The sequence below is a fragment of the Chenopodium quinoa genome, unplaced genomic scaffold, assembly GCF_001683475.1.
Source record: "Chenopodium quinoa cultivar QQ74 unplaced genomic scaffold, ASM168347v1, whole genome shotgun sequence".
Classification (NCBI taxonomy): Eukaryota; Viridiplantae; Streptophyta; class Magnoliopsida; order Caryophyllales; family Amaranthaceae; genus Chenopodium; species Chenopodium quinoa.
In genome coordinates this window covers 1,782,836-1,795,406 of record NW_018743136.1, presented here as the reverse complement: position 1 = coordinate 1,795,406, position 12,571 = coordinate 1,782,836, and the positions used below count along the sequence as shown (strand labels likewise).

Genomic DNA, 12,571 nt, shown 5'->3' with positions numbered 1-12,571 from the left:
CCAACTTGTAATACTTTTTTTGATTTAATTCCTTTGTTTTGAGGTTTATTTATAATTGTTTTGGTTTTCCTCTGCTAATTTCTGAGATAGCCTTAACGTTTGAACACGTGGCGGTAGCACACCAGTAATTCTCTTAAAATTGTTCAGGTTATATATAGGTTTCTCATAGGTTTTTAAGAGAGAATTATTGGGGTGTTACAAAGTGGTATCAGAGCTTAGGTTAGATTTAATTACTACTAAAGCCAATTAGCTTAGTATGACTTAAGTGCCTATTCAATGATTTAAATTTTGAATTTTAATGACAAATTTTTTTTTATTCATTTGAAACTAAGTATGTTTTAAACCATTTTATTTAAAACAATCTTAAAGTTTATTTTGTCTACTTGGTGAGTTTTGGGTAGACTTAAGAAGGGAATGCATGCATACATCATACATATTTTTTTTCTTGCATTTAATTATCACATGAAGTGTTATTTTCCTATTTATTTAACATGTTATAATTATGTTCTAATTGATTTATTTTTATGATGTGCTTGTGTTATGCTTTTTGAATGTTCGTTGCGTTGGGTTAACGTAGAAAAAGGATGAGCGACTCAGTAATCACGTCTGAAAGCGTGAGTAATGATATTAGGAACAACCCCATTGTTGTGCCTGAGGATGAGAATGATACTCGAAGTGACGATACTGTGGAAAGGTTTGAAAAGATTATGACGCCAACTAATCCAGATGAGGAAGACTATCATTACTTACATGAGTTTAAAACAGCAAAGAATAAGAAATATAAGATTACAACCTACCAAAGAATGTTCCATGATTATACTCTTATTGAATTTCCAGATGAGGATGAGCTTGAATGGTTACAACCACCACCTGAAGATCCAAATACTGGGAAGAGAGCTACTAGAAATCCGAATCCACTCTACAAGTCAATTATTATTGAAGACTCAGATGACGAAAATGACCTTGATTTTGATGTTAATAATTATAATGAGAAGAGAGATAAGAACAGTAATGTGATACCTTGAGGATTATTTTTGTTAGGGTGGAGTTAGCATGAATAAGGCATTTGCCATTGATAATAGTTATTAGAACCTCATTATAGTCTGGTTTGGATGATTAATTTTAATAAGTAGCTAGTGCTACAGAGTCTTTATTTGGGATTGATACCTTTATATAAGTTATAATAAGAAGTTGATATTTTATTTTTAAGAGCTTCATTTCACTTTTATTTGTGAGCAAGAGCAAGTTTAATTTTTGTAATCATATACTTTTTGGGGAAATTATTTCTTTGTCTATGATCAAACTTAATAAGAGTGTCGCGGGATGGGGAAATTATTTTCTTAACTTCATTTTATCCTGCGTATGAATCGTGCTTTTATTGTGTGGTTTTGCTTGGGACAAGGGGTTGCAATCTCAAGGTACCCTTTTGAACCAATTTATGTGACAAATGTAATATTGTGATTCAATGAATATGTGTGAATAGTATTTGGGTTTCGTTTAAAATGGAGTGCATATTTATTTTATTTCAGGCGTAGAGCTAGAATGGCTGAGAACGCTGCCTTAGCTGATGCTATTCGTTTGTTAGCTGAAAATGTGATCCAAAACCAAGGAGACCAAGTCGACCCCCAAGCTGAAATGTTTAAGAAGCTGGCCCAGGTTAGACCACTAGTTTTTAGGGGAGGTGCTGACCCTACTGTCCTAGAAAATTGGATTCGAGAGTTTGACAAGCTGTTCGTGGCACTCAACTGTCCCGAGGGTATGAAAGTGGACCAGGCCGCTATGTATCTTAAGGACGAAGCTGATATCTGGTGGAGAGACAATGCTGTGACTGTTAGGGCCAAACCTAACTTTGGGTGTGAAGTGTTTAAGACCTCCTTGAGGGACAAGTTTTACCCCCCGTTCCTGAAAAAACAGAAGGCTCAGGAATTTATAAGCCTGGCAATGGGAGACATGTCAATCTCTGAGTACTATAATAAGTTTATGACTCTTTTCTAGGTTTGAACCTGAGGTAGTACCAACTGAAGAGCTGAAGGCTTAGAGGTTTGAGCATGGATTGACTAACGAGTTACAGAAGGACCTAGCCGGAAAAGTTTTCAAAACCCTTGACAAGGTGTATGAGAGAGCTGCCCATCTGTACCATCTGAATACTAGGACTGCTAGTGCGAGTGCTAAAGCTGGGGAGAAAAGGAAGGATTTTGGGAAATCTGAGAACTAGGGTAATTTTAAGAGGTCTAGGAATGGGAACTCGTTTGATAGGGGTAACCAGAATGTTAGCAGTTCTTCCAATGCTAACAATGGAGAAAGAACCTACCACTGTAAGAAGTGTAGAAGGAACCACCCTAGGAGAGATTGTGATGGGAATTTGGTGACCTGCAGGTTCTCTAACAAAAGGGGACACAGGGAGTATGAGTGTTACACCAAACAGAAACAACAGGGAAATGGTGGGAATGGTGGGAACACCCAGCAGAGGCCTAACAATTTCAACAACCAGGGGAATAGGGGAAATGGTCAAAATGGGAAGTTTGGGAATGGTAGCAACAATAACACCAGGTCTGGCAATGGCAACAGCAACAACTCAGGCAACAATAACTCAGGCAACAACAACAATGGGTATCAGGCAAGAAACAACACTCCGACCGCTTGTCTGTGATGAGAAAGGGAGAAGCTGAGAGGTCCTCGGATGTAGTTACTGGTACTTTTTCTATCCAATCTATCTCTGTCAACACTCTATTTGACTCTGGAGCAGCTTATTCTTTCAATTCTACTTCTGTTGTGCGTAAGTTAAACTTAACTGAATCGAGTCATGTTGATGTGTCAGTCAGTCTGCCTACGGGCAAACTTGTTCATTGTAATAAAATATTCAAAGGCTTGCCTTTGAAAATAGGAGAAGCTATCTTTCCATCAGACCTTATTGAGTTTAACCTAGGAGACTTAGATGTAATTATGGGGATGGATTGGCTGAGTTTATACAAGGCTAAGATAGACTGTGAGATGCTGAGGGTACAACTGAGTGATCCTTTGGGTAAGAAAGTGTCCTATAGACGGTTAGGGAAGCCTAATGGTTTTGGGATCATTTCTGCTATGAAGGTGAAGAAGCTAGTGAATAAGGGATGTGCATTGTACTTTTGCTGTGTTTAAGATTTGAGTATGAGTGAGAATAGGCGGATGGAGGATGTGCCCATTGTGAATGAGTTTTTAGATGTCTTTCCAGAAGAGATTTCAGGAATGCCACCTAAGAGGGAAGTTAAGTTTACCATTGACTTAGTTCCAGGAGCTGCACCTATCTCCAAAGCACCGTATAGAATGGCACCAGCTGAGATGAGTGAACTAAAGGCTCAAATGCAGGAGTTTTTAGACAAGGGGTTCATTAGGCCCAGTGCATCACCTTGGGGAGCACCTGTGATATTTGTGAAAAAGAAGGATGGAAGTTTGAGGCTATGTATTGATTATAGAGAGTTGAATAATGTGACTGTAAAGAATTAGTACCCTCTACCTAGGATAGATGACTTGTTTGACCAACTGAAGGGGGCAAGCGTGTTTTCGAAGATTGACTTGAGGTCGGGGTACCATCAGTTGAAGGTTGCAGATAAAGACATTCGAAAAACAGCCTTTAGAACTCGGTATGGACATTACGAGTTTTACAGTCATGCCTTTTGGGTTAACTAATGCACCAACCATATTTATGGACTTGATGAACCGAGTGTTTCATGAGTATTTTGATAAGTTTGTAGTTGTGTTTATTGATGACATTTTGGTGTATTCGAAGAATGAGGAAGAACATGCTGAGCACTTGAGAACTACCCTTGAAACTCTTAGAAAGAACAAGCTGTATGCTAAGTTTTCCAAGTGTGAGTTCTAGTTGGAGAAAGTTGCGTTTTTGGGGCATTACATTTCGAAGGAGGGTGTATCCGTAGATCCTGAGAAGATTAAGGCGGTGAGTGAGTGGCCTACACCTAAGAATGTGACCGATGTTCGTAGTTTCTTGGGATTAGCTGGATATTATAGAAGGTTTGTCAAAGATTTTTCGAGGATAGCCAGACCCATGACTACTCTTATGAAGAAGTAGAGCAAGTTTGAGTGGAACGAGAGTTGTGAATCATCTTTTCAAACCCTCAAAGAGCGACCACTGCACCAGTGCTGGTATTACCTGATGGGATAGAAGGATTCGAAGTGTATAGTGATGCCTCGAATCATGGTCTGGGATGTGTCCTATAGCAGAATGGAAGGGTGATCGCATATGCATCGAGACAACTGAAGAAGCATGAAGTCAACTACCCTACCCATGACTTGGAGCTTGCAGCTGTTGTATTCGCTTTGAAGATTTGGAGGCACTACCTTTACGGTGTTTCTTGTAAGATCTTCACGGACCATAAAAGTCTAAAGTACATCTTTACCCAAGATCACTTGAACATGCGGCAACGTAGATGGTTGGAGTATCTTACAGACTACCATGTCCACATCCAGTATCACGAGGGAAAGGCGAATGTAGTTGCGGATGCCCTTAGCAGAAAGTCGAGTCATAATGTCAATGCTTTGATTGTGGCCAATGAGTTGTGTGAAGATATGAGGAGATTGAACCTTGAGGTTATCAACCAAGGAGAGTTAGAGGGATTACTGAGTGCTTTAACCATCCAACCTTCCATATTTGAGGAGATTAAAGAAAAGCAACTGGAGGATGAGTCGTTTCAGAAGATTAGGGATCGTGTGACTAGTGGTGCGGAGACTGAATTCAAGATTCATGAGGATGGGAGCTTGAGATACAAGGAGAAATGGTGTATACCACAGAAGTGTGAGGATATTAAAAGGAAAATCATGGAGGAGTGCCATAATACACCATATTCAGTTCACCGTGGGGGTGATAAGTTGTATAAGGATTTGAAGGAGTTCTATTGGTGGCCGAATATGAAGAGAGAAGTGGCTGAGTTTGTATCCAATTGTCTAACGTGCCAGAAAGTGAAGATAGACCACAAAAGACCCATGGGAAAGGTACAACCATTAGAAATACCAGGTTGGAAGTGGGATTCCATATCCATGGACTTTGTGACAGGCTTACCAAAGACTCGTACTGGGAATGACATGATTTGGGTGATTGTAGACATACTTACTAAGTCAGCGATGTTCATTCCTATCAAAGAAACCTGGAAAAAGAAGCATCTAGCAAGCGTCTATGTGAAGAATGTAGTTTGGTTGCATGGAGTTCCCAAGGACATAGTGTCAGATAGAGACTCGAGGTTTCTATCAAAGTTTTGGTAAAAAGTGCAAAAGAACCTTGGGACAACATTGAAGATGAGTACTGCCTTTCACCCTGCAACAGATGGTCAGACTGAGAGAACTAACCAAACCATGGAGGATATGTTACGAGCTTGTGCTTTAGATTTCCAAGGAAATTGGGAGGATCACTTACCTTTGATCGAATTCTCCTACAATATCAGTTACCATGCAAGCATCAAGATGGCACCTTTTGAAGCATTGTACGGAAGGAAGTGCAGAAGCCCAGTTTGCTGGAATGATTACAGTAAACGGGTTACTTTGGGTACAGATTTCATTGAGGATATGGTGGGCAAGGTGAGACTAATCCAGTTGTGTATCAAGGCAGCACAAGATAGAAAGAAGAGTTATGCTGACTTGAAGAGGAGAGATGATGAGTTTAATGTTAGGGACAAAGTATTTCTAAAGGTTTCTCCAACAAAAGGTGTGATGCGATTCGGAAAGAAAGGGAAGCTTAGTGCAAAATATGTGGGTCCGTATGAAATTCTCCAACGTGTGGGGAAAGTGGCTTACAAATTGGCCTTGCCAATGGAGTTCGAGAAAATGCATGATGTATTCCACATTTCCCAACTGAAAAAGTATGTGCCTAGTGAAACCCATGTTTTGCAGCCAGAGACTATTCAACTAGATGAGTCTCTAACTTATGAAGAAAGACCAGTCAAGATACTAGATCACAAGGTGCGTAGTACTAGAAACAAAGATGTGAAGATAGTGAAAGTCCTTTGGTCAAACCAGGAGTACGAAGAGGCTACTTGGGAGGCCGAGGAAGAGATGAAAAACAAATATCCCGAGTTGTTTGACGAGGTGAGTTACGAGGGCGTAACTCTTTTCTTTTGGGGGGGGGGGGAGAATGCGATGTAATTTTGCGCTTTTACCCCAATTATACCATTTATTGCTTGATTTTGCATGTTTTTGCATGTTTTTGGTTATCATTATGCATCATTATCGCGTTTACATACAATAAGAAGTATGTAAACTTTGGCCAACTATGAGTTCATTGAGTACAAAGTTCGATTTGTTGAGTATGCTTGTTGAGAAGCAAGCAATTTACATGAATACAAAACGCATAAGTTTGAATACTTTTGAGGAACTAAGGATTTTGGGTAAAGTTTCGAGGGCGAAACTTCTTTTAAGAGGGGTAGATTGTAATCCCCCATATTTTTAATTAATTATAATTTATTTATATATTATTCTCACAAATATTTTTATGTCAGTTTCATTAAATAAATTATTTCTTATGAAAAGATTTAAGTAAACTAATATGTTTATTTTTACTAATTTACAAACAATTTTAACATTATCGCCCAAAACCCAAATATTACTCCTAATCTAATTAGGAAACCCAAAGCCCAAATAAAACCCTTAAAAACCCTTACCCTTCTCCCCCTTCTCACGTTAAAAAAAAAGAAGAGCAGCTTTCACTTCCTCATCCTTCTCCCTGCTTTCACGAACACCATAAGAAAAAAAAAACTGCAACCTCTTACTGCCGCCCTGCCGCCGCGCCACTGTCTGACCGCCACCCCTCTGACCTCCGCGCCGCCCAGCACAACCGACCACTGCAGTTCGCCTTCCTCTTATTTCTCTTCCTTTATTTCTTGTTATTTTGATTAAAGATTCAATTTTTATTTGATTTCAATTATAAAATTATTGTTATTAGGCTTTAATAGTATGTATAAATTACAAAAGATTATAAATTTATGGGTTTTGTATGTCTAAATTACTAAATAAAATTTCAGATTATGTATTTTGTATATTTTAGGGTTTAAAGCATTGATTTTTCATGTTTTAGGGCTTGATAACGTGTTAATCAAACTATCTAATCATACTATGTTTAAATTACATTAAAGTATAATTATTTTAATCATATATAAATTTTCAGATTTATTAAAGTTTCAATTTTTATGAACAATTAGTGTTAATTTCATGTTTTTATGCTTCTAAACCTATAAAATAATTATTGTGAGTATTTTGTGATTGAAAAAGCTTTGAACTTTATATTCTAACTTTAAAAATAATTTTCAGATTTCATACCTTTTATTTTGAAGCCTCTAATTGCATTGAATTGATATATTCTTGGGTTTTTAACACACTAACTTGCTATATAATGACTATTTCAAGTAATTATGCTTATGGGGTTATTTTATATACTTAAAACAAATTTCCTGATTTATTTACCCACTTTAAAGTTGCTGTAATTTGATATAAAACACTATATTTTCATAAATTTAACATATAAACTTGAAGTTGGGATGTTATACTACTAACTATGATTTTTGGGGACAATTTAAAGGCTTTATTTTGATGATTTAAGAGGTTTTAAAGTAGTTTAGTATTGCTGTAATTTTAATTGCTTTGGTATTGATTTATTTCTAATTGTTTGGTTTAGGAGATGACTTTGTAGAAGGCGACTTCTAGTTTTAAAGTGGCCAACCGGATTGTTTACACAAGGTACGTACAAGTTACGAAACCTTGCTTGTAGGAGCATGTTTAAGGACGGATCGAGAACTTAGTATCATGTATAGGATTGACTGGGTTAAATTGTCTGGTTATACATTGAATTTCAAATGATGTGCACTAGTTTATAATGCAAGTATTATTTGTGCTTTAATTATGCAAGGTGCGCTTAAAGGCAAAGGTATGTGATTGGTGTAAAGATAAAATTATTACTCATTCATGATTATGTAAACAGGATGAGTAAAGGAGAAATTCAAGTCTTGTAAGACGAGGTTAAGGTTTTGGGGTGCCTTATGCATTCAAGGTGTTTATACACCGAGGTAGTAATGGAATAATTAATAAATGTTGTTTATTACTAATAAATCAAGAATCTAAATTGAGAATTTGCCATGTTTGATTGAATTGTTTTTGGGATGTTTGTATTGAAATGTGCATGAGTCATCACCAAGTCTAAACTTGTAAATCACGTAAAGTGCAAGATGGATGAGCAATAAAACTCTAGAATGGTGCACATCTGGAGTAATGATAATCAAGGGTTGGGGTACATGGGGTATTAGCCGTGTACTTTTATCGAGGCCGTCTGATCTACGAGTCTCCTATTTCAAATATTATTTTTCTAAAACTAGGAGTTAGGTGAGATCTCATACTAACTACGGTCACGGAGTCGCGCCCGTGGTCGTTGGATGTTTATTGATGTTTTCGAAAGGAGGCATGGGGTTTTTCTTTATTGATGTTCCAAATGGGACATGGGTTAGACAACCTTGTCTATTGCTAAATCCAATGAAATAAATAAATGAGTCAGTTAATATTAATTAGTGAGGTCTTAATAAATTTAATAATCGAGTCATGTATTGAGTCTATATTAAATGATGCTTGTGCTTGATTATTAGTAGCATGTTAGGTATTTTCTTAATTTATTTCGCAGCTTGTATGTACTCAGCTTTGCTAACTGCGTGCTTTTGTGTATATCTTTCTATGGTCATGGCCTTCGCCTTTCAATGACCCTGTGACGATCCAATTTTTACACTTGTAATATTGGGGAGCAGAATAACCACAGGTTCTTACACATGCAGCATTCATCAGGGTTGAGGGATCTTGAGTAGAGAGTGGGTTGTTTGCATTTTATTTCTTTTGCAAGTTTGAATTTATTTTAATTTGATTTTATTTGACACTAATTCTTTTGGGTTTGAATTTATTTGAACACTGAATTAAATCACTTACTACTTTTATTGAGTTTTGAATAAGGGACTTAATGGTTCCAACTTGTAATACTTATTTTGATTTAATTCATTTGTTTTGAGGTTTATTTATAACTGTTTTGGTTTTCCGCTGCTAATTTCTGAGATAGCCTTAACGTTTGAACACGTGGCGGTAGCACACCAGTAATTCTCTTGAAATTGTTCAGGTTATATACAGGTTTCTCACAGGTTTTTAAGAGAGAATTTTTGGGGTGTTACAATATGAGATAGATAAATGAGAAAGAGATGAAATGAATGTCCTATGCTATACAAACAATCAAACTTTATCAATAAACTAATATTTATTTTTAAATAAATTTATTTATTACAAAAAAAACCCATTCGGGTCGTCGGGTGGGGGTTGGGTTCGGGTCGTGTTTAACCCATAAATTTACGAGTTACACCGGTTTGAATCATATCGGGTTATGGGTCAAAAACTTTGTTCAAGATCCAGAAAATGGGTTGAGTTCGGGTCAGGTTTGCGGGTTAGGTCGAAAATTGAGAGGTCTACTTGTAGTGTATTCCTGGTTTTAAAAACACCTTATACTATGTATTACTCCCTCCGTTTTTAAATACTTGCTACATTTCTCCATGCGCGGAGTTTTAGAAGAAATTAGAGAAAGTAATAAAATATGGAATAAGTGGGGTTGGTTGAAGAATAAAAATTTATAAAAAGAAAAAGTAATGGAGAAATTAGAGGAGGGAGAATATAAAATTAATAAAATATGATATTTGTTGGGTCCATTAAATGAGAGAAATGAGTTAAATATTGTAAAAAGTTTCCAAATAAGGAAATGGAGCAAGTATTTATAAACGGCCAAAAAAGAAAAGTGAAGTAAGTATTTAAACACGGAGGGAGTATTTTATACCTCCTATCCTATACCAGGTGCAGTTTTTAAAACTCTTTATCTTAAAGCGATCTCTACCCACCTTTTTTTTTTATACTTCATATCAAGTACTTTTTTCATGTCTACATTAAGCAAGTCGAAGTTTTATGGAGGAAGAGAGTACTTACAACCGTACGGAATAATACTCATAATATCCTAATGACCCTCCGATGTAGTTGTAAATATTGATTAACTCAATAACTTATGTAAAAATATGGAAAAATGGAGAGTATAACCGGCAAGAGGTCCTATAGAAGCATGTGAGAAGTGGGGCCAAGAGAAGCCTAGTGTTGGAGACCGGATGAACACTGTTTCTCGAGAAGGAGAGAGAGGAAATTGTAGGGACCCAATTAAGGTCTAATCATATGAAGTAGATGGTGGGAGTCTATCAAAACCTATCACTTTGATTTGATTTGTGGGTCAAATTACAAGTAATGAGAGAAAGAGAAAGAAATAAAGTAAGGGTGTCATCACTACTATCATTGTTGACGTAGTAATAAGGAAGGGACTAACAGTCTAACATACATACTTAAAAATGGTGTGTACAAACCTTTTAAGTTTTAGCTCACCCTATCAACTTGAGAATTCGATAAGGAAGGGACGTAGTAATTAAGGAAGTTACTTCTTACGGGTCCTAGTATTACATTCTTTTTGAGAATTTGAGTTATATTTGATTTGATCATATCAATAAAATGTATCATCCTTCATTTATTTCTTCATTAAAATAAAATAGACCCTGTTTGATAATTAGTTGGCAGTTGGTTGATATAACGGATTTTATTACTACCTCCGTTACATGTTATGTGCAACGATTTGACATAAAGTAGGGAAGGAAAATGTTTAATCGTTGCACATAACCTGTAACGGAGGTAGTAATTGGTTTGATTAGCTAGTTAAATTAGATATTTTAACTAACTACTTGTAAATAGTTGATTGTGTCATAGGTTTAGTAAATAACTGTTAATTATTAGTTGTTTTAGTGTATATAATAGCAAAAAAAAAAAAAAAAAATGTTCAATAAGCTAGTTTGAAAAAACTCTGCCTTTTCTAAAAGGCTTTTTATGCACAAAAAATAATACTTTTAAAGCTATTTATCAAATATCCGAATTAGCATATCTAGTTAGTTAAACATCCAATAGGGCTCAATAAGCTAAAAGTATTCAAAAAACCTCTTTACCAAATAAGTATAGTAATTTGTAACGAATACAATCTTAGGAAAATTTGTTATTATTAGTCCCAACTTTGGGTCATTTACTTTCATTAATCCAACTTTCCATTATTATTGAATAACCCTAACTTTTGGGGGTATTTTCTTCTATCAGATCCTGACTGGTCAATAAAAGTCAATGACTTATTGTTTGACGAGGGAAAAATTAGGTAGTTGACTAATAATCCTCCCTAAGCCAAACAAAATTTATAAACACTTAGCAAACCTAAATACAAGTACAAAGGTAAGTCAAGGGTCGAACCCAAATGAATGGTTATGTTCAAGCGCTCTCAATTGTGAGCCTAAGCTAGGTCGAAGTCGAAGGTGAAGAGATAACACTAACAACTAACAAAACAAACAACCAAAAAAATAAAGCACTACGGAATGAGGATCAACAAGTAATCATGACAATTGCAACAACTTGGGAAGGACATGCCAACCAAAGGTTGTGAAGAGTAATGATAAGAGCTATCAATTGGAATGAAAGAGCTATCTCCTAATCTTAAGCTAGTGGTCTCTATAAATAACAAACTAGGAGAATCACAATCCAAACCAATCGGTAATTGAAATTCCTAAATCAATTGGTAGTGTCATTAGCAATTACAATGCAATCTAGCATAATTCTCAAGGCCTATCAAATTACACACATGCAAACTTACATTAATCACTTGTATAATTGCTTGGTTGGTATTGAATCTAGGAAATTAGCATCCAAGGAACAATATATTTAGAATATTTATTTTTATAGGGAAATTTAAATGTATAATAAAAAAATTAATCACAATCAATCAATCATACAAGTTTCACCCAATCCCTAGCCAAACAACTACGCAAAGATCATCATCTAACAACAACTAAGAAGTCAAGAATCAACAACATCTAACAACAACTAAAAAATCAAGAATCAACAGAATACCAAGAACAATTACACCAATCAAGATCAAACATCCAAATCAAATCAAACAAACATGAATCTTAACAAAACAATAAGATGAGATAGTGTTAGAAATGCTCATTGATAATAGAGAAGATCTTCAACACAATTGTCACCCTTATATCATCAATTTCTCAAATCACCATTGAAACCTCTCACTTTTTGTAAGAAGGGTGTGCCATCTCATAGGGGATCATTCTCCTTATATACCCATGACCCTTTAAAATCCCAGGACTTTGCACTTGTTAGGGTGTATTAGGATTTGGATTCCTGACTGTTTGGAAGACCTTTAATTAGTGTTGATCTTATCATTACGCTTTTTTATAACAAACAAGTAAGGAGTCGCCAATGCGTTTTAGAAAAACTCATAAACCTCGTTCATGCCTTTCTCCCAAGTAGAGTTCAAGAGATATTTAACACGAATCGTAAATTTACCCAAGCCCAAATTGGACTACGTGTACCAGAAATGAGTTCGGGAGCGAGGGTACTAAAATAACGTTCCCTTTAGGGGGAAATCGTTATTCTAGCCCTAGTGAGGCCTCTACTAGCTCTTCCTTTTTCACAATTTCATTACCAAACAATA

The 12,571-nt window shown here is 36.0% G+C and overlaps 1 protein-coding gene across 1 annotated transcript; it reads left to right on the top strand.

The window, feature by feature from the left end:
• Positions 1–1,542: 1,542 nt before the first annotated feature.
• On the top strand, positions 1,543–2,650 carry LOC110732091 (basic-leucine zipper transcription factor A-like). The gene is made up of 2 exons (XM_021912005.1): positions 1,543–1,964; positions 2,257–2,650. Exons 1-2 carry the CDS (start codon positions 1,543–1,545, stop codon positions 2,648–2,650), a joined length of 816 nt encoding a protein of 271 aa, XP_021767697.1.
• Positions 2,651–12,571: the final 9,921 nt, after the last annotated feature.